Below are 21734 nucleotides of genomic sequence, written 5' to 3'. Positions count from 1 at the left end.
GAGGGGAAAAGTGTGACTAAGGCATAGGGTGACACATGGCATTTATTCATAAAGAAAAAAAAAAGCACCAAATAAATAGGGAGTCATACAGGCAGCCGGGCATAGTAATGGTCCCAGACTTCCCATGTTGCCTCAAATTTAACCACAGTGTCCCTAATACGGGCCGTGAGATACTCCATGAGACGTATCTCCTGAATGCGCTATGCAGATCAGTAGTAGAGGGGGACCGAGTAGATTTCCAGTTGGAGGGAATCGGAGTGCGTGCTGCAACCAAAATATGAGCAGCTAACATACGGGTGTATTTCAGCAGAAATGTGAGGTGTTGGCTCAGTAGGTGGGTGAGTGAGTCCAAAGGTATCTGTTGTTGGAGTACATCACACAGCAACTTCTTCACTCGAGACCAATACGCCTGGATAATGGGACAAAACCAAAAAATGTGTTCCAGGGAGCCCTGGGAGACTCCACATCGCCAGCAAGTGGGGTCAGTCCCAGGGAACAACCTTTGCAATGCCTCCGGGGTGTGATACCACCGAAGAATTATTTTGTACAAGTTTTCTTTATACAGCGTACATCACGACACTTTTATTGATGTTTTCTCTGATTGGAACTAGTTGAAAATTACGTGGTAAAAGACGATCCAGCTTGATTGAAACTGAAGAGGATCACTGAAAGAAGGATTTTCCTGTCTAAGCACTACATTTTTTTTTTTTTTTTTCAAACGAGAAAAGGTTGCTGCTGTTTTTCTTAAACAAAATTTTATTTGTACTTTTTTTTTTTTTCATAGAATGGTCCCAGTGCTAGATCTTGTCACAAGATGTGCATCGATACCCAGCGCAGGCAGATCTATACTTTGGGTCGGTATTTGGACTCCTCTGTAAGAAACAGCAAATCTCTAAAAAGTGATTTTTATCGCTATGATATTGACACTAACACCTGGACTTTACTGAGTGAAGATACATCAGCAGATGGGGGACCAAAGCTTGTGTTTGATCACCAGGTATGTGTTTGCCATAGCATATAGGGTTTGCTCACTTTAAACTTCTAGCAATAGTTTTGTGGTGTAACTTTTTTTCTTTGGATTTCAGATGTGTATGGATTCAGAAAAGCACATGATATACACATTTGGAGGTCGGATATTGACCTGTAATGGTAATGTGGATGATAGCAGGGCCAGCGAGCCCCAGTTCAGTGGACTTTTTGCATTTGATTGTCGAACACAGGTGTGGAAACTCCTCAGAGAAGACTCTTGTAATGCTGGACCAGAAGATATACAATCCAGAATTGGACACTGCATGCTTTTTCACTCTGTAAGCATACATTTATTATATACATTGAGCCACATTAAATTCATTCATTATCACTCATATTCTTTCATCACTTTTTATGGTTTATTGTAAGAATTAAGTATACCAAATTAACATTTGCAAAATATATATTTTAAAACAAGTAAAGCAAGGGGATGCTTTAAAGCATAGGTTTAGGGTTGAATCCTAGTGGTGCATTGTGTAAATGGAATGTACATGACATGCATTGGTGCTCTGGGTTGGTATTAATAATGGCACTCCAGACTCTTCTCACTAGCACATTGCAGTGCAATGCACCACTTTTGCTTTTGGCTTTCAAAAGCACAGTATGCATGAAATTTCTGTATGGTGTGACTCGCTTGACTGGTTTAAATAATGATGCTAGATCTTCTAGATTGTAAGCACTTCGGGCAGGGTCCTCTCCTCCTGTGTCACTGTCTGCATTCGTCTGTTGTCAGCAACCCCTATTTAGTGTACAGTGCTGTATAAATCCTGTTTATTAATAATAATATAATAATAATAATGATGCTTGCATTTTTAAAATGGAGTTCACAGCCAGGACAGATGGGGTCGCTCAAAGATGAAATGTACATCACTCAAATGTAAATGGGGAAAAAACTAAATCCAGTGATATTAAGTGTTCTTTAAAAGTGTGTATGTATGTATGTGTATGTATGTGTATGTATATGTATGTATGTATGTATATATATATATATATATATATATATAAAATTTCATTATTCATACTGTAGTGTAAAAAGTTTGTTTTTCTTATTCTTTCTAGAAAAATCGCTGCTTGTATGTATTTGGAGGACAGAGGTCAAAGACTTACTTGAACGACTTCTTTAGTTACGATGTTGACAATGACCATGTAGAAATCATTTCAGATGGCACAAAGAAAGATTCTGGCATGGGTAAATAAAAAAAAAAAAAAAAAAAAAAAAAATGGTGGCTGGTTATGTAACTTTATTGTTGGTAGTCTGGGTACAGGTGCACGAATAGAATGGAAAATCAAGGGTAAAAATGTGGGTAACATTACATACATGATGGCCGTGTCAAATTGGTACACAGATATTTTAAGGTAAAGACTGCCATCTGCTGTTTTGGATGTTATTAAAAAAAAAAACAAAAAACAAAAAAAACAATATCTCTGTTAGCCTTGGATGAGTGTCATTTGCACACCCAGACCAGAGGGGTGCAGCAAATCCCAATTTATGTCTGGCAACATGTGAACGGAATTTGCAACATGAAAAGCAGCCCACAGGAACCTAGATGGTTTATAGTGCATATTCAAACCAACATGTTTCCAAAACAGGGTTATGTCCCTCTTCTTAGGCATTCTAATAAAAAAAACTTGGGAAAAATGTTTTTTTCATTAGGGTGTGTGTGTGTGTATTTGTGTAGCAGCATGCCAACACAGCGTGAGCCGTTTTCAATACGGAACTTATTTATTTCATCCTAACTGATAGTTGTGTCTGAGTTCTGAGTTAATTATCATGTTTTGTTTTCAGTTCCTATGACAGGTTTTACACAGCGGGCCACCATTGATCCAGAGCTGAATGAAATCCACGTTTTGTCGGGATTAAGTAAAGACAAAGAAAAACGGGAGGAGAATGTCAGGAATTCTTTCTGGATTTATGACATTGTCCGGAATAACTGGTATGTATAGATGTTCAAAATTACCTTCCAACTGCTATCTTCTTCCACTATTCCTAGCTCCTAAAGCAAATTGTTGTTGATACTGCTGACAATTCTGATACCTAGCGCTAGTCTTGTAAAGCTCAATTTTTTCTGGAGTAAACCGTGGATCCCTGGAAGCTGGTAAACATAAAAAAAGCAGATCCAGCAGCTTTACTTACCTCTTCTCTAGTGTTGTCCCATGTAGAATTGTGTATTCTCTTCCAGGTTACATGAAACTGCCCAACACATTTCTTGTAAACGCATGGCATAAAGACCTGCAATGTCACCAGACCAAATTTAATAAAAGTCTGGGGGGGGGCCAGAAGTGTGTTGAGGGGAGGCCTGGCAAGAGCTGCTGGAAATGTTCTGAACAGTGCTAGAAAAGTATATTTTAAACCAAAGAATATAGTTTTTATTATATTAGGTAAGTGTTAGGAGGAGGTCATGAATAGCAGCCTATGGCACATTCATAGTATGTGTTCCCCTTTTTTATTTTTCAGTAGTATATAGGGTTTGCCTGTAGTAATAATTATCACAGTTGCCAGTGTGCAAATGTCAACTGAACCTTTAAATGACTAAAGTCATAGGCAATTTACATGCATATTATGGCAAATGCTGATCTAAACAGGGGCATTTATAGACCTGCAATCAGCTATAAAGTATAGGAGTGTTTTATTCCACATAAATGGATAGAAGTATGGATGAGTTCTACCTTCAAAGGCTCCTCCTGTTCTGTATAACAAAAGAAGAGATGAGAATGACAGCCCTATGAAAGCAAGTTGCTATTCGTAGCTCCTGTATTTAATGCATGTGCGGTATGTTTCTTTACTGTGCTGTTCAACTGCAATGAATTTCAGTTTTTTCTGTGCTTTAAACTTGCATTTCATTTATTTTTAATAATATTGAAATTTTTTATTTTTAGGTCTTGTGTGTATAAGAATGATCAAGCATCAAAGGAAAATCCAAACAAAAGCATTCAGGAGGAGGAGCCTTGTCCAAGATTTGCTCACCAGCTGGTTTATGATGAATTGCACAAGGTATCCTTTCCTATTAGCCAGTATTTCTTGAAGCATTCCTTACATGAAACATGTGGGGGCTTACATTGACCTTTGAAAATGATGCTAATCTCAAAAATAAAGACTTTCAGTGGTAGCCTACATAATTCTCACGTGGCAGATGTAGATAAAGGTTGATGTCCACTTTAATGGCTTTTGTTATGGATGAACTCTGGCAGAGTTTAGTCTGACACCACCCACACTTTATTCAGTCCTGACAAACCATGCTAAGCAATTTAGATGATGTTACTGTGGTTGGTCCTTGGTGTATTGCTAGAGTATACCTAGGTGTGGTTGGTGATAACTTTGCTGGAATTTTGAACGGTGATTGTGTTTTTCTGCACTTTATTGGTGTCTGCAGAGTATTTTCAACCGAGAACCATTGGAGAGCACCAGTATTGCTGAGAAATGGTTGCTTAGCTACAAAGAACTTCTAGATCAGCGGTCGCCAACGGACTGCAAGAGGATTTTGATGGTCCTTGGCTCTGGCTGGTGAGCGGGCGGGGTCAGGAGAAGGACCCCGCTGGTGGGGTCAGGAGAAGGACCCCGCTGGTGGGGGGGGTCAGGAGAAGGACCCCGCTGGTGGGGTCAGGAGAAGGACCCCGCTGGTGGGGCACACCGGCCAGAGCTGCAGACCACGTCCCCAGTACAAATCCCAGGCCCAAGGAAGTGGGCGGCTTGTGTCTGGACACAATACTAATAATAGAGTGGGCGGGTTTATGGCATCATGACGTGACCATGGGGGAAGTTTCTCCCCGTTGAGTGACACTGGGCTCCCGAGCATGCGCTGTCCTGAGCCAGTAATTTTAGTGGTCGGTGGGACCACTTTTCCGGATTACTCAGTAACCAAGTGAAGTTATTTTCATCTCCTCTTGGATGCCACCTTTATTTTCACCAGCTATAATTTGTGCTGTTTTATTAACTATTTACAAAGTAACAACAAAAATTAATTGAACCTAAAATAAATGTACTCAAAATGTTATATTTGTGGACATACTTTCTTGTTAATTGTGACTTTCAATAATAATTGTTTTAATCTGGCAATTCACATATTACTTTTCCAGGTTGCTCTATCAACACATTGCTTGAGCAAAACAATGTCCTAAAAGCAAGTAGGTCAGGAAAGTAAAATTAAATTTAGACCTTCTTACCTTGTGCGTTCTTGTAAAATACTTGGTCAGCATGTCAGCGAGGGAAATGGTTATTTTCAGAAAGGTTCTCAATGGCAGCCTTCATACCTGTGTTGCTGGCTTCCTGCAATGGACAACTATTTTAAAGCTGAGCTTCAGTATGGGATAAAGTTTAATTCCATTAACAAAATGGCTACACAGATGTTCTGTTATGCCTAGTGTGGTTACATGTGGCTTTCCTTTAAATATTGGAGACTTCATACCTTGAGTTTTCCTCAAACTTGCAGTTTTTGCTAAAATTTACCTATTTGGCATTAAATACATTGTTTTAAAGCATTTAAACGGTGATTGTATGTAGCTTTGTGCATTTTATTTTTAACAGCAGAAGCCTGCCCCAGTGAATTTTACATATTGATAATAGAAAGGCTTTGCATCATGCTTCGGGAATTACCAGTGTCTGGTATATATCATTTGCTGTACATAAACAAGTGTGTTAAGATGTCCTTAACACCTGATTTTTTTTATTCTTGTCAAATAAGGTTCATTATCTTTTTGGTGGAAATCCAGGAAAATCGTGCTCTCCAAAAATGAGATTGGATGATTTCTGGTCCTTGAAGTTATGCCGACCTTCCAAGGAGTACTTGTTAAGACACTGTAAATATCTGATTAGAAAACACAGGTAAATAAAACTTTAACATTTTTATGACCCTGTCCTCTGTAACCCAAACCGAAAATCCGCATTGCCGTTAATAATGGTGGTTTGATTTATTGGTATAGGTTTCAAGAACGTGCACAAACAGAACCCTTGAGCGCACTAAAATACCTGCAGAATGATCTGTTTGTCAGTGTGGATCACTCAGACCCGGAAGAGACTAAAGAGGTGAGGGGGATATGCAGAATTTGTTTTTTTCTTATAGTTTGGTGCATCAAATTCTCAAATGGTACCTGTTGCTCGATAATGGCTGAAAATACATAACATTGACATTGACTTAATATGAATAGCAGAGAAGGCTTTATCTAAAGGCTAATAAAAGAAACAATCACTTGAGTTACCATTGTGTATGCTAAAGCATGACTTCTTTCTTCATTTTAGTTTCAGCTTCTTCCTTCTGCACTTTTCAAATCCAACAAAGAATTCACCCCCCTTGGTAAGTAAGCTGGACAGTAAAATATAGATATAGTTTGTTTGAAAAAAATAAAATCTTGATCTGGCAATGATTTAAAGGAATTTGGTTAAAGGGCTGCACTTATGGCTTCAAAGGGGTGAGATTGGTACTAATTGTGGTCCCATTATCTAGTGTGCCACTGACCTGTAGATGAGCATGTACATATTTCCCTCCCCACTTGATTTACACATGCTTCCAGGTCAGTGACTGGCCAAGTACTTAAAGATAGATGGAGAATATTATCCCAGAACATCCACCTTAACAAAAGTCGGCTATAGCTGCCCCTGTGTTCTTATCCTGGCATGTTTTTTTTTCAATATGTAATTTACTGCCAAAGCATTCATATTTCTGTCCATCCACTCCCTTTTCATTCATTTGCTACTGTATGCATTATGGTTTCAGCAAAGAAAAGAGGTGTAAAACGTAAACATTGAAAATGCTAAAAAATATTTATAGCGATACATGATGATAGTGAACATTAAAATCTAATTTGCTTTTCATTTAGTGTCATTTCATTTTGTGTTATTTCATTTTAATATATACAGCATATATAACCTTCAAAAATGCCGCATTTTTTGAATGTCAACCTGTACTTTATTTTGGTTCTTTCACATTTCTTCTGTCTGAAAAGTTCAGACTGATCTGCTATTAGTACCTGGTGCATTTTTTGTATGTTTTTTAATATAAATCTGAAAGCGGAACTAAAATGAGAAAACAATAACTACCAGGACGTAGTACTTTTTGACACTACCATGAAGATGGTGGTTCCCGTGCCTGCACAAGGTTGGTAAGTGCCATAACGGGCAAGTACACCAATCACCTTGGCCATTATTTTTCAAGGTACCCAGGTTCATAATGTGCAAATATGCAGAGCACATTTGCTCGTTATGGTTGACTCAACCAGGCAAAAGTCATTCTCCATTAGTTTATTGTCCGAGCTTCCCCACTAGTGTGGTGGGGTATCCGCTATAAAACCGGAGAAACGTGTACATTGTATTGTAATGCTTTCTGTATCAATGCTCATGGATTCCCATAATTTTTCTGAATTTTTATATATATATATAAATTTTTTTTTCACTAGGCTTTTCAGATGTTGACCGCACATATGCTCAGAGGACCCAACTGTTTGATACACTTGTCAACTTCTTCCCAGACAGTATGACCCCGCCTAAAGGAAACCTGGTTGACCTAATTACACTGTGATGAACTGTTGAAGAGCAAAACCTTTTATTCTGCTTTTGTGTTATATGTATAATTGGAATTGAAGCTGGAATGCAATTTGTGCACAACAGATTGAACTTGGCTTTTGTGATAAATTTTCAGTTCTGTAGGGAGAGGTTGATTACCTCTTGCTGCCAAAGGCTGATTTGGCAGATTTTTTTTCCCTCTTTTGGTAAAATGGTTTACATGTGTAATATTATGTAGCATTTTCTGTTATTAAAATGCTATGTTTTCATGAGCTATTAATAGGCCTCCTATGTTTGTGGGATGGCCTATAAGCATTGGAGTTATTAATGAGCATTGCCCCTATATTATATATATTTTTTATGTTCAACTAGATTTAAAGGGGCATAGGTGTATGTTATAGTAACATATGAAAGTGAAGCTTAGTCATGCATGACAAGGAAATTCTGTAAGAATGAAGAACTGAGATGTTTTCGAGTGACCTCTTGTACAGCTACTGTATTTTCTGTATAAAGAATGTGAAATATAAATATACTTTTTTTTTATTTTGAGTTTTTCACAACCTTTACTTTGAATAAGAATTTATGGCTTGTATGACTGAGGTAAAAGCCAAATTTAAATATCGTAATTATATATTCTTTTAAATTGCAATGAGACCTATTGCTTATTTATTCATAATCACTGCATACTAAACACACGGTTATCTAAAGCTTCCTTTTTATTTAGTTGAGTGGAGGCTTGTTCAGTTCTTTGTGGTTTTCTCTTTGCATCCCTTGTAGTCTGTGACTGAGCTGCACATGCATGAATTATCCATAAAACATGATCGCACCCAACATTTTCACCTATACAAAAGCTTATAGCTAACTAAAATATAAACTTTTGTGCATGTATGTGCATTTTGTAATGTATACATCACCATAACCACAGAGTCCCTGAGACGCCCTAGTATGTAGGCACTATCTGCAGCAGGTGAATATGTTTATCCAAAGCACAGCAAATACATGTTTGATACTGACCTCTTTTAGGTATTTTTCACTGCAGTGGGTTTATATTAAAACAAAACACTATTTGGAAATCCTTTGAAACATCTAAACAATACTATAATTTAGAACCCTAAATTAAATAGCAAATTTTCTTCTGGAGTCTGTCTGCCAGTGTGGCTTCTGGGCAAAATTAAATGTTTCCTATTTCTCTATAGAACAGCATGGGAAAGTCCTTCCTAGATCTAAATCTAGTGCTAATCTAAGATTGTGAAGATCTGTTAAAGGATGACAGAAAAGTATTGCCTGTGGTCTTCTTGAAGGTGATTTTTCTCAATACTTGTTGAACTACAATACCTAGTTCTGCATGATGTCTTTGTGGAAGTAACCATGATAGGAGAGGCTAGGTTTTTGCTTCCTCATGTCATATTCTTGTTAAACTTCACACAAAATCTGTGACTGAAAGTGCCTTCAATCTCACAGTGCAGATATCTAGCTATGAGACTGGAGGCACAGTAGTACCCAGGCAGATTTGCATGTCATACTATAAACCATCACCTTAAACATGCCAATTGAGCTAGACAGCAATATACTCAACATTTGCAGACCATGGTGCCTATGGGTCTAATATTGAACTTGGAATTGTATTTTAAATTTCAAGAAAACTTACACTTGTGGCCACATACAAACAGCATTAGAAAGTTCGCTTGTCTTGGCTTTCTTGTTTTCTTTTGAATATAACATAGACGAAAGAAGCCAGTGAACAGCTCTTAAAAATTGGGTCAAAAAAGTGGTGTCGCCGACAAACATTCAGAGTGCTTGTCATTAATGTTATGTATGAGTGCTTTTCTCATCTGAAAGTTATTCTGCTCTGGGAAAAACCCATGTGTCTCCTTCATTTCTGATGCTAGTATTACATGTTTGTCACTTGTCACTTTGCAACCATTCACATCTTCACATATCTTACCTCTTTCATCTCATAGGTTTTACTTGGTTGTACTGTGTATAGACACTACCGTGTACTGCCTTCTGGTACTGGCATAAGGAACTTCTGATGAAATTAAAAGAATATTGTGCAATAGTTATCTTGGATTTTTCTTTATTTGAGTGGATGCTTGCTTCTGTTTTGCACTTGGGTAGAAAAATGGTATTCATAACTTTTAGAAATGCCAACTACTATTGATCCCAATTATAAACAGTCTCTTTGGAATTGAATGGTATTTGTCGATATGTGTAGTAGTCTAGAACTGGTTGGAGTGTTTTTAGTGTTGGCTTTGGGACTCTTCGCTGGCTTTTATACTGTGGATCTGGCAGAAGCATTCATCGTACGCCATGATCTTCTGCAGCTCATTTAAGCTGATGTATCTGGTCCAGTAAGCATTTATCAGCTTTGCGTAACCTAAATGATGGCTTTTGATATTTTCTAGTCACTGTCCTACCCCAGCCAGTTGTTTTAGAATATGGAGCCACTTCACTTTTTCAAATCCCGACTGAATACCCCATACTATTCCTATTAGTTACCAGGCAAATACAGCCAAATTTTGGATGATTTAATTGGCCTTTTTTTTTTTTTTTATGTTTTACTTCTCAGAGTGCTGTAAGCAAGCTCAATATTAATGTATGTGACTGACTGGTGGTCATCTTCAGAGGACACTTGCCAAGAGAGTGCTTACAGACTTATTTTTGAAAGTTTAAGTGTTTGGAGCTGTCATCTTCATCATGGTCTTTCTAGCTATGGAGTTGCAGACTAAGAAACAGTAAGTCCTTCCCACCTGATGCAAATGAGTCTATCCTGGACCAGTGACTTGCCAAATAAATAAGCAAGATTTAAAAAGTCATGCATCTTCAATGTCTTCCGTGGTGGCATTGTTGCACTCTGTTCAAGACATTTTATCATTTTTCATTTTTAAAATGAACCTTTTATTTAAAGAGAAAGTAAAAGTAAAGTAAGAAAACAATTAAAAATGTAAAACCAACAGGCTTAGTAAAAGATCCAGGTTTGGTCTGAGACCAGTGTTAAGTGTCCTGTTCATAGTGTCCTGATATCTGCTTGGGTTAAAGTTAAGTCCAAGAGGCTGTACAGGACCATAGGGGTGAAGGATATTCTCTGTCCCTAGCAGAAATTTTTGAAGGTTTTGGCATTGTATAGTTGGCAATACTGCTTTTTATCTCAACCTAATCGATAAGGGGTTTCTTAGGGTATACTGGCAAAGATGCGTAATATTTTTTTTGTCTGGTAAAAGACTAATTATTGCTTTAGGATGTCATCTGGTAATATGTACATTCATTTAGATGGACATTCTATGTATTCCTAACAGTCCCCGATACATGTCAAGGTGGTGAACAATATACCACAGTGACTAGATTTAAAAACACATATATTGTGCAATGGCAGAATTGATAGTGACAGTCACAAAATTGTGTGGTCAAAAATGATTTTTGAATGAATTAAAAAAAAAAAAAAAAAATGTAATCACATTAATGTGGGCAGAGGAAGCAGACAGGAGTTCCATGAAACATGTAGAGAAAAGTACATCAACTAGAGATCCCCATGTATTAGTTGTCACATTCACATGATGTTAAGGATTTTATGTTATGATTTAAAATGAATTAATAAATGCAATTGTCTTTTTATTCATGTTTTATTAAAGAATTTTAAACTATAATTTATACTATCTATTACTGTCTTTAAGTGCCACATGTTGTTTAGTTGTCTTGTTTTTTTCTATATTTATTCAAGGGATGTGGTGGTCTTAACAGAATACCAACTGGAAAGATTCATCTTTATATATACATTAATGTGGGCACCTATGTGGTTATAGAGAACCCTTTGAAAACCGCCAACCTGCTGTTATGTACTGGAACTGTATTCTGTTGTATATATTGTGTAACTGTACACAATATTAAACAACGGCCATTACTACAGCATGTCAGATGGTAAATGTTCTGTTTAATGGTAAAAGGTTACAAGGAACATTTTACTTCACCCTATCTTTATATTTGGACACAGGTGCCATAACCTGTCTTAGAAATGAACAAGGTAATTCAGTAGTGTAGGAATGTACTGTAGTAAAAAAATAAAGGTTATGTGCCACCTAGAAGGCTTATTCTTGCTTGTGTACCATTCCATGCCAAGCTGCCATTCCATACATATTACTATAATTAAAACAAAAAAGTTGGTTCTTTATTCACAAACCCGAGGGATTCACACGAGGTTCAGTGAAAGCCACTTGTCAAGATAACATTTGCAGAAGAGTATTGACAAGTGAAAACTGTGTGCAGCCAATGTTGGAATTTCTCCCCCCTCAACCAGGTATTTGTATATGACATCAACTGCCTTAATCTGTGTATCCACAGTTATTGTGACTTGTGATTTTTATCACTTATATTTATTTTCATAACATGCCAACAAATTGCCGTGCTTTCTGTAAGGTTTACTTGTAATGTTTGTAAAATGAGGTTACTAATATTGTCCATCCATGTTCCAAGAATGTTGTAATTCACCTGTTTTTTTTATTATCTAAATCACGCACATTAACTTAAAATAATTTCTTAACTCCCTCTGCTTATCAGAGTTTTATACTGTATTCTGAACCCAATTTAACAAATCAAGCCTTTTTTTTTCTCCAGCTTGCAACAAACCTTTGGCCTAAATAAACAGTATATATACTTTTAAAAAATTCTGCCAGGATGTTTGAGTGCATTTACTTTTATTTCAGTTGTTTTCTCTATGCATGTTTCTATTTTCTAAGGTCAAATTAACATGTACAAGAAGTGAATCGCACATGTCCCTCATCCTTTTGGCTTTGTTGTTTTGATAAGTTGATCAAGCATATCATGAATCTGGAGTATAAATATTAGCTGACTTTTTGTTTAAAGGCCTAAAAAGTCTGTGGAAGATGATGAATGTTTCATTTTTTTTCTATTGCCAGACCAAAATTGGAACTGCATTGGCTCTGCTTGAATACTATTGTCTTGTATTTATATAGCACCAACATATTACTCAACACTTTAAAAAGCCCATAGTCATAAGACAGTTAATTTTTTTTTTTTTTATTAGTTTTAGGTTATCAAACACTGCTGACAGTATTTGTTTAAAAACATAAAGTTTTACCATCTCTTGGAGTTTAAAAAACAAACAAACACAATAGCAAAGTAGATCAAATGTTTTATTATGTGCTTACATAATTTTCAAAATATACTTTTGTAGGAAACTAGTATAACAATCCAGTTCAATCAGTTCCAGTGTGTAACAGACCCCTGTTCTCAATACAAAAACATAAGAAATCAACAAGCATAAACTTCCAAAAATTTATATATTTAAATCCGCAGGTAATGGGTTGTTTTGATGATTCCCTTTCTGTCAACATGTATAAGTAACACATGTAGAGCAAATTGGTGTTTTTTTGTCAAGCAGCTGATTCTACAACTTTCTCTAATATGCAAAAATTAAACTTTGGCCTATTCAGGTTGAGGAGTTTTCCAAAATAAATATACAAATTTGACCTTTTCAGAATGAACTGTTCCTCCACACTTCACAGCTTTCATATTAAGCCAACACTGGAGCCTGACCATTTAGATTGATGTGCTATGCACTTATTGATAGCAAAGATTTAGAACCCTTGTAAGGTGGAACATGAAAATAAAGCACTGGTAAGACACTTCTACTTTACTGCCTGTCCCATGTCTAGCATGTGGTCTTGTGATATTGCACAGAGCCAGAGTAAGCGAGGGCAACTAAATCCTAGTATCTGCAGCTTATATTTAGATTTATTTAGCTGTGGAGCTACATACATGATCAGCTATGCCATCAGCCATTTGAGGGATTGAAAGTTTGGGTGAAAAGTAGCATAAGTACTCTTTTTAAACTGTCCATTCTGAGCAGGGCCGTACTTTTAATGTAATTGTACACTGTGTGCTAGTAGGCAGAATATAAATGAAAACGTTGCAGAATTTAGTTTTGGTAAATGTAAGGATTTAGTAAAATTTACTGAATGTTTCTGCCTTGTTTTGTTTCTTTTGGGGAACAAAAGTTTTTAGTTCTTCATTGACAGCCATTGTTCATAGCCACTGGCTGAGTTATCCTTCATTTTACTACACTAAAAAAATAAATTTGTTGCCGTACTCAATAGTGCCACATCTTCCAGTTTGCTTGAGGATACGTACACTCGTCCGATGATTCTCGCCCGATAATCCTTTCCAATGACAATTGTGGCACGTGTGTATGTGGTAAGTCTACCACAATATTTTCTGCAGAAATTTTGTAAGGCAAGAGTACACAAATATAGCACTTTTGGTTCAAGAGACAAACAACTGAATTTCTGGATTGGCATCACAGATCAACTCGCACTAACCATAAAAGAACTGTTTCAAAGAATCTGTAAAAATAAAAAAAGAATTTTGCTCCAGCCCATGTTTTTAAAAAAAAAACACAGGACAGGGGCCCTTTCTCTTAGTCTATTAACATTAGAGGGCAGTTGTATGATGCTGGCAATAATTATTGGTGTAAGACCCCACCAGTCAATCAAGTGCATATTCACATGTGGATGCCCTCACATCTGGGTTCTGTTTAGGCAACACTAGGGAGTTGCAAGGAAATCCATTCCAGTTTATGGATTCTGCCCCTTTAGACCTATTCTCTAAATCCGGTTATTCTTTGCTGGTGATGTGGTTTTCAGTCAGAAACTCTGCTGTGTTCCTACCAGCTAGCATTTTACTTTTGTTTTAGATCACCTATTATTTAAGGTGCTCATCAACTTAGTTTAGCTTTGATTGGAACTCATTTTATGCACTTTTTTATGCGAGGACACAGAGGGCCAAACTATGCGACCGAACCTACATTCATAGAATATTTTAGTGCATACAAAGAGAAACAGAAGGCCCAAGTAACCTAGTTATATACTTCTTACATTATGTTTTACCTTTATTTTTTCTTTAAATTCCAATAAAAGATATGTATATGGATCATGTATACTGTAAGTATTCACATATGGTAATTTTAACAGGTTCTTTGTACTTACATAGATTAACACCCACTGTTTAAATAGATATCATCAAGTAGGTGAGACCTGATTTCTGCAAAAAAGAATGTGCACATAAATCTTATAGTTAAAAACTAGTCATAAGAAATTGCGAATCAAAGTGGGAAGACATAATCACATTGATCAAAATGTTTTCCTTCATCTGCCTTTCAGTTACAGTCATAGTTTGTCACTAATATTTCTTTCTGCTTTTTTTACTTTTTTTTTTTTTTTACCTCATTTTTGTGATATAAAAGAAAACACTTAACAGGATTCAACTATGGCCAATAATAGATGAAAATCAGCACACGTACAAACTACATCAAAAAGGTTTGTCAGGGTAAAAATGTAAGGGTTATCAGGATCTCTGCTTGCTCAACTCCATAGGTGGACACAAAACAAACTGCCATTGTGCTGTATTGTCTTTATAAATCATCTGATTAAGTTAATAGAACATAAAAGGAGGTGCTAAAACAGGCCATTTCATTTATTTAGTAGGGAATTGGTTAAATAATCATGACGTGAAGACAACATATATACATTAGATACATCTTAGATAATGACTGACTATGAAGTGAAAAGCTAATATGTTTTTTTGTCTGATGATATCTGCAAATAAAGGTAATGTATAACTAAAGCCAAAACATTTTCTTTATTTTTAGAGTAAGGGACAGTGATTATCATTGCCATGCATATTTTGTTGAGTCTCATTAGGGGAGTTTCACATTACAACCTATCTAGTAAAATCTAACAGGAAGCAGGGAGATATCTTTCCAATCTCTGCAAAATCGCATTAGCCAGTTGTGAAAAAAGAGTATATTTATACATTTTGTATGTCCTGTTGACACCTCAAATTTGGTATTTACCCTCATTTTTATTCACAGTGACATAAGTAATCAGAGTGAGTATATCTCACTTGTTAGACAAAGACATCAACACAAAACTGTGATTCTAACCATTGGCTACTCTATCCAATCTAAAAAAATATTTTGTCTTTAGCAATACTTCAGTACTTTAGTTCAAAATAGCTCTAAGCTGATAGTTTTATTGCTGCTAATGGCCTTTATACACTTTGAGTGAGCTTGAAAATCAGCATTCATATTGATCTCTTTCTCTATATATACAGCCATATATACATTGCAGGTCATTTTCCCTAATGTATCCAAATAGTACAGATCACCCAAATGAAATCTGGACATTTGCAGTTAATCTTTGTTTTCAGTTGATAAGTCTGAGAAAACTGTATTTGCTCAGGGAAACATGGTGAAATACATACAGTAGTCAGTAACACATTTACTTTGTCTTGTGTGGCAATGATAACTGCTTAGCCCATAAACTGCTTAACCAAGTAGTGTTGTTGGAGATTGTGTTATACTTTAGTGTATTGTGTGAGGGTTCTATTTAACTTGGCCAATGGACCATGGTTAGACACACTTTATCTAATTACAAAGTTTGGTAACTGAGTATTTGATTTAACAATGTATTGTTGGGCACATAAATGTCCTTGTATTGCTGTAACAAATGTTACAGAATTAATGTATAATTCTGCTGTCAGCTAATCAAAGTAAGAGTTCAATTTTTGAAGGCCAGACACTCCCAAGCATTTACATTTGTGCTTTATATACCTTATTTCCTGTGCTCACAAAGATACCTTTGGTCATATGTTTGTGTATGGGATGTTGCTGGAGGTAGGAAATGCCTTTTCAGGACTTGTCTGGCACTCCATTATATATGTTGGCTGCAGTCCATCCTAGTTTGATGTCCAGCCAAATAATGCACTTTGTGCTGGGTTTCCCATTTAGTTTATTTGCTATGAATTTGCTTTATAAGTGTGTGTCCTCTTCTTCCTCTAGATCTTCTCTTGTTAGGTTGTCAAGCGGAACAATCCAGCTGTCCCCAAGCTCTCCATTAAGGCCACCCTTCTTTTCTTGCATCTCTGGAGAGGTCTCCATGACTTCCAGGGTTGGATTATCATGGTAACCATTTTCCATGGTCTGGAGCTCTTCAGTGAGTCTCTAGGAAGAAATGTAAAATGTTGTCATGTGGTCTGAAACATTTTTTTTTCTAGAATGGTAATTTATTTATTTAATGAATGGTGTGCATTTTTTATCCAATTACATGAAAAGCAATTTCCTGTAATTTCATCAGAACTATTTACATGTATATAATTGGTTTGCAAACAAAAAAATGGTGAAAAATGTTTCATGCAGCTTTATTCTTTCTCTAAATGGATGACGATTCTACATTTTTTTTCCTTTTATATTAGTACTTTAAAAGGATAACTGGTTTCACAGCAGATCTTTTACTTGTCCTTGTCTCTACAAAAAGCCAATGGGAGTGTGCACCTTTTTTGACGAGATAAGTACGGTATGTTCCTCTTACTGAAACCTTTGGGTCATAGCTTCTGAGTACATCCTGCTGTAACAAGAAGGAAACTGATCCCCAGAGCCACTAAAGCCACTCTGGACCTCCCAATTAGCTCAATTAGCTGTCTCCAGTGGTTTTGGAGATCAGCTTCTGGCTTTGCCCAGGTTTTGGGGACGATGACAACTAAAAATTATTTGCTGAAAATGTGTCTTAAAAAAAGTACATCATGTACGATAAAAACAACGAAAAAATAAAGAACAAAAAATTACATTATTTTGTGTACATATGATTTTTAACCAGGTGTATTTAAGAATTTGGAATACAGCATAATAAAATATGTTAACACAACCTAACCAATTCAACTAATCCTTTAACCTGTTTTGAGGTGTCACAGCAATTAGGTGAGTTTTAATGCACCATTGCACATTGCTGTTTTTAAAAACCAAGCTCTACCCAAACTTATTTTTTTTGCATTTATTGGAGATTTTTTTCTTCTTTTGTGGCAGTAATGGAGGGGTAGTTGGGTGGTAAATTTTTCCCTTTTTTCCTCAATTTATCCTATTGTATCCAAAGCAAATGCGCTTGGGGGTTTCAAATTTGAGGTTAGATGTGTCTCATATTAAGCTGATTAAAAGTATATTACATATAAAAATGAATTATATCTGACCCATCCCCGAGGACATACGGAAAATCAGGTCACACAAATTGTTGTGTCCTCTTCCTGGACTTCTGGCAGGGGTGATCCTGAATAATACACAGAAGGGCTGAATATATGACATCAGCCGTCTCTCTGCATTAATACACCATGAGTGCAGGACAATATAGAAATGACCCCCAGGAGGCAGGTTAGTGACACCCTGCACACACCTGGGAGATTCTGTAGTCTTCTAGATTTATTAAAGCTGAAATTAAGGACACCTAGTTGCAAAAAAGAAACTGTGCTAGAAGGAAAGATTGCAGCCACAGTTACTTTTTTAACTTTAAACCATAAATCAAAAATAAAATTTGCTTGTATTTGGGCTTTATTAATTCTGGCAAGATATGTGATTTTTGTTCCTAAGGTATGAGTAAATACATAAGTCATTTTATATTTCCTTTGCAGGATTTTGAAGGCTAGCAGATCATCTAGTTTGACCACTGATAAGCCTAAAATATTAGGGGTACTGCCTAAGGCAAGGGAAATCATTTCCATTGTGAGTGCAAACAAGGCTGGTCCTTTTTACAGCTGTATCAAACACAGATTTTTCAGTGCCGCTTTTACAAAATCATAAAACATTGTGCCATAGGCACAACTTGTTTGTTTGGAATTTTGTATAAATCAAAACATAACCCAAAGCCACTCTTGTCTTCATTTACCAACTATGTAAAAATGCTGAAGGAAATATGTAGTGAGGCTTACCTGTTCTCTCTTTCGAGCCTTCCTCTGGTGCCAACATCCATAAGCAGCTGCAATGATCAGCAAAAGCACAGCCAAACTGACAATGGCACTTATGAGTGGAATGCTCACTACATCTTCATCTTCTGGGTCTGCATCATCATAAGTGAACAAAAACGAGTTAGCCTGAAAATAAAGAGAAATGGTTACACACACCTAAAAGTATAATACACTAAATAGGTGAACGGTGAATTAAAACAAAGAAATGTAATAGAGTTGCCCGAGGTCACTATGGCTCAAAATGTCTTTGTTACTCAGAATCAGTGTTTTAATGTGGACTTTATAACAAATAAAAATATATCTTGTATGGAGTGATGGTTTCACTAAATGTTGCATTGCCATAGGTTATTTCGATAATAATACTAGTTATTATTATTAGTAGGTGATCAAAACAGGAATATGTAGAGTAGGAGCCTGAGGTTTGTGTACCAGGGAAAATGTTTTAAATTTTGCCATTTAAATGTATCCCAGGAGCTATTTTGTGAAATGGACTGGTATGAAAATAATTTATGAACAGCCATTCAATTTGCTATACTTTTTTTTACTTTAGGTATATTATAAGTTTATAGACCAAATATAACATCCCTATTACTGAAAAACTACAGAAGGCAATGTATAGTTATTGTTCTCCTATCCCTGAATCCTGCATGCATCCTATTAGGCTCAGCAAAGGCTACCCAAGTTTAGGAGCCAGACCCCATTACAGCCACCCCCCACCATTTGGCAGCTGCAATGTAAGTTAACCAATGTTAAAAATGTTATAGTGGGATTTCAAAATACCCAATGTAATAAAGTTGGAAGAAATTCTTAGTGAACAGTTTTTGTCAGCTAATTTTTTTTGGTAGCATTTTTATTGACTTTTATTGAAGTATTATATGTACATCAGATCAAATAGAAGGGTGTCTAAGAAAGATAGAGGGATTTGGCTTCAGGAGGATTGTCCCTACAAATAAGGGCCATTTAGGAGCCTCAGGTATATTTAAGCTCTATTCCCAGTCTTATGTGCTTTGCAGACTTTTAACTGGAATCTCTCTTTTTGGTAAACAAAGAAAAAAAAATTGCAAAATATTTGTAAGAAATACATTTCACATGAAATTACCCCATTTTTTCTCAGTTGTGTGTACAAATCTTTTGGTTGGAGGCGACCTTGAAAAGAAAAAAAAAAAATAGAATTACTGCAATGCATATAGATGCTGTGACTTTAGTGTCTGTGTTTGAATGAAAATTATTATGTAGATCCTATAATCCATTTTGCAGGATATCATTGTAAAGTATTAATGTACGCAAGCACCAAATTAACACAATTTGTCATTTATTTTGATTTCATACACGTTGGATTATGCAGAAGACACTCATTTCAAAACTATGGAAAAACAGATTTCTATGTAACAGGAGAAGTTCTAGATCTCCACCAAGCAGTGCTAAATTTGCTGCATATAGAAGGATCTCCAGTGTTTGAGAATGTACCATCACACAACAACATAATCGCAGTTACACCTATACAGCCAATATTTCTGTAACATGTTAATGAGTTATGAATATTTTCTACCAAAGTCAAGTGACCACTTTGAATGGTATACTTTACTTGCCTTCATTTTACATATGCATTATTGTGATATACTATTATGATTTTTTAAAGGCTACTTACTCTCAATGTAAACCTCACTAATGGCTACTTCCTTTTCATTAATCCTGCCCAGTTGAATGATGCATTTATCTTGGTTTCCCTGGTATCCTGCTTTTAAAGCTTTGCATACATCCATGGTTATTTTATGTATTTCTTCTGCCTGATTTCCATCTTCTGTGCGTTTGCCGTTGAAATCCTAAAAAAAGGCCAAAAAATATTTCAAAATGCCACCGGACATTCCTTACAAATATAACTTTGTAAATACACATTAAACATAAATATACATATATAATACATGTATTATATATTTTTACCCAATTCCTAAAAATTTGGCAGAATATTTTAATTTCAACACAACATGTTGCAATGGGATCGAAGCAAAATGAACCTGAAGCATCCATGTGCAGTAGATTGTAATTGGTTTTAATGAAAAGTTTTGGCAGTGCATTTCAGGCACTTTATGAATGTCTGAAGCAGTGGAGACTAGTCTTACTTGTGACTATTATATATTATACTGATGACTATCATATATTATATGTGACTATTATATTTAAAAGCTGCTTCAGCTCTTCAATATGCTATTACATTAAAGTTCCTCATAAATGTTAGCAGACGGTCAGATCTAACCATACCCGGCACACCATTACCAGTTTGCTGCAGTGGGGTGCAGAAGGAGCATTGATCTCTTTAAGCAAAGCTTATAGCACAGAAGGCCAAGAATTTAATTAAAAGTAATTAGCATTGTTTTTTAATCCATGACACAACAACAAGTAGGTTGATTTGGAGCATCTAAAATGTATGAATGTATCCTCCACTGTAATGTGTCATCTCATCCCTATGGATACCCTAATGCTGACCACATACATATTGATTGTGCCTATTTTCTTATGTAGTACACTGAATAATGAGTTTTAACTTTTTAAAGTCTTTTAAGTTTTTTACCTTTTTTAAAAAATATATATGAAAAGCCATGGTATTTCTATTTTTAAAAAAATACACATGGGTCAGTTTTGTGGGCATTATTACACACCTTTCTTGCTATACATCTGAAACATGACATTCGGTACTGCTATGCAGATCAGCAGCTGTTCAAATTGTATTTTTTTTGCACTTGTATGATGCCTGAGTGCTAGCTGAGGAATGCTGTTTTAATTGTGTTTGCTATACACTTGGAACATCATATCTTTTGTTTGGGTGATGACAAAGAACATTTTCCAGTGCTCATCATGCTCATGAGTGGGAAAAAACTTGTACTTTATCCAGCTGTTGCTTGGTTATTGTTGTTGGTCACAATATTGTGCATTGCTATGGTGATGTAGTATGGCTTGGAAATAATAATGGTGACCGACATAAATCAGCCAGTAAAGTGAATAAAGGCGGCTGGTGAAACTATGTGTCTTTATATACCCTGCCCATAATATCACTGTTCACAAGCAGACATGGGATTTATGAGCTTGGAAAAGACTGACACTGATTGCCTACAGACGTAAGGTATGTGTAGGAATAAAGTGACCACACTCAGAACAAATTATTGTCACAGCACCAAGAGCATACAATATATATATTGTGTATATATATATATATATATATATATACGTATATATAAATATATGTGGAATTACTAGCCCTTAAATGCGGGCTTTATTTTTACGTGGTGGCCCTGACAGTAACACACTTCCTGTTCTGGTGTGACAACGCTTCCTCACTGTACTGTATCAGTGGAGGACAGGAAGTGTGTAAGGATTACAGAATTCCTTTCCTTTCCTCATCTGCATAATATAGGCA

The 21734-nt window shown here is 36.0% G+C and overlaps 2 protein-coding genes across 4 annotated transcripts in view; one reads left to right on the top strand and one right to left on the bottom strand.

Annotated features, from left to right (window-relative positions):
* MKLN1 (muskelin 1) overlaps positions 1-21734 on the top strand; it is a 130163-nt gene that overhangs the window by 13279 nt on the left and 95150 nt on the right. For 2 of the 3 annotated variants that reach the window (XM_072401851.1, XM_072401853.1), the window contains 9 exons: positions 785-997; positions 1086-1307; positions 2089-2218; positions 2816-2963; positions 3907-4021; positions 5709-5848; positions 5947-6049; positions 6263-6317; positions 7417-11166. In XM_072401851.1, the coding sequence (XP_072257952.1) occupies positions 785-997; positions 1086-1307; positions 2089-2218; positions 2816-2963; positions 3907-4021; positions 5709-5848; positions 5947-6049; positions 6263-6317; positions 7417-7538 (1248 nt within the window). In that variant the 3' untranslated portion in view covers positions 7539-11166. Of the gene's footprint in view, positions 1-784; positions 998-1085; positions 1308-2088; positions 2219-2815; positions 2964-3906; positions 4022-5708; positions 5849-5946; positions 6050-6262; positions 6318-7416; positions 11167-21734 lie in introns of those variants that run through there. The other variant, XM_072401852.1, reaches the window with a different exon arrangement.
* Positions 12656-21734, bottom strand: part of PODXL (podocalyxin like) — a 49859-nt gene continuing 40780 nt past the window's right edge. The window contains exons 5-8 of the mRNA XM_072401855.1: positions 19971-20145; positions 19422-19468; positions 18287-18448; positions 12656-16535 (exon numbers count right to left, since the gene is read on the bottom strand). Coding sequence (XP_072257956.1) covers positions 16344-16535; positions 18287-18448; positions 19422-19468; positions 19971-20145 — 576 coding nt within the window. The 3' untranslated portion in view covers positions 12656-16343. The remainder of the gene's footprint in view (positions 16536-18286; positions 18449-19421; positions 19469-19970; positions 20146-21734) is intronic.

The sequence above is a fragment of the Pyxicephalus adspersus genome, chromosome 2 (assembly GCF_032062135.1).
Source record: "Pyxicephalus adspersus chromosome 2, UCB_Pads_2.0, whole genome shotgun sequence".
NCBI classification, from domain to species: domain Eukaryota; kingdom Metazoa; phylum Chordata; class Amphibia; order Anura; family Pyxicephalidae; genus Pyxicephalus; species Pyxicephalus adspersus.
This window is presented reverse-complemented; position numbering and strand designations above follow the sequence as displayed.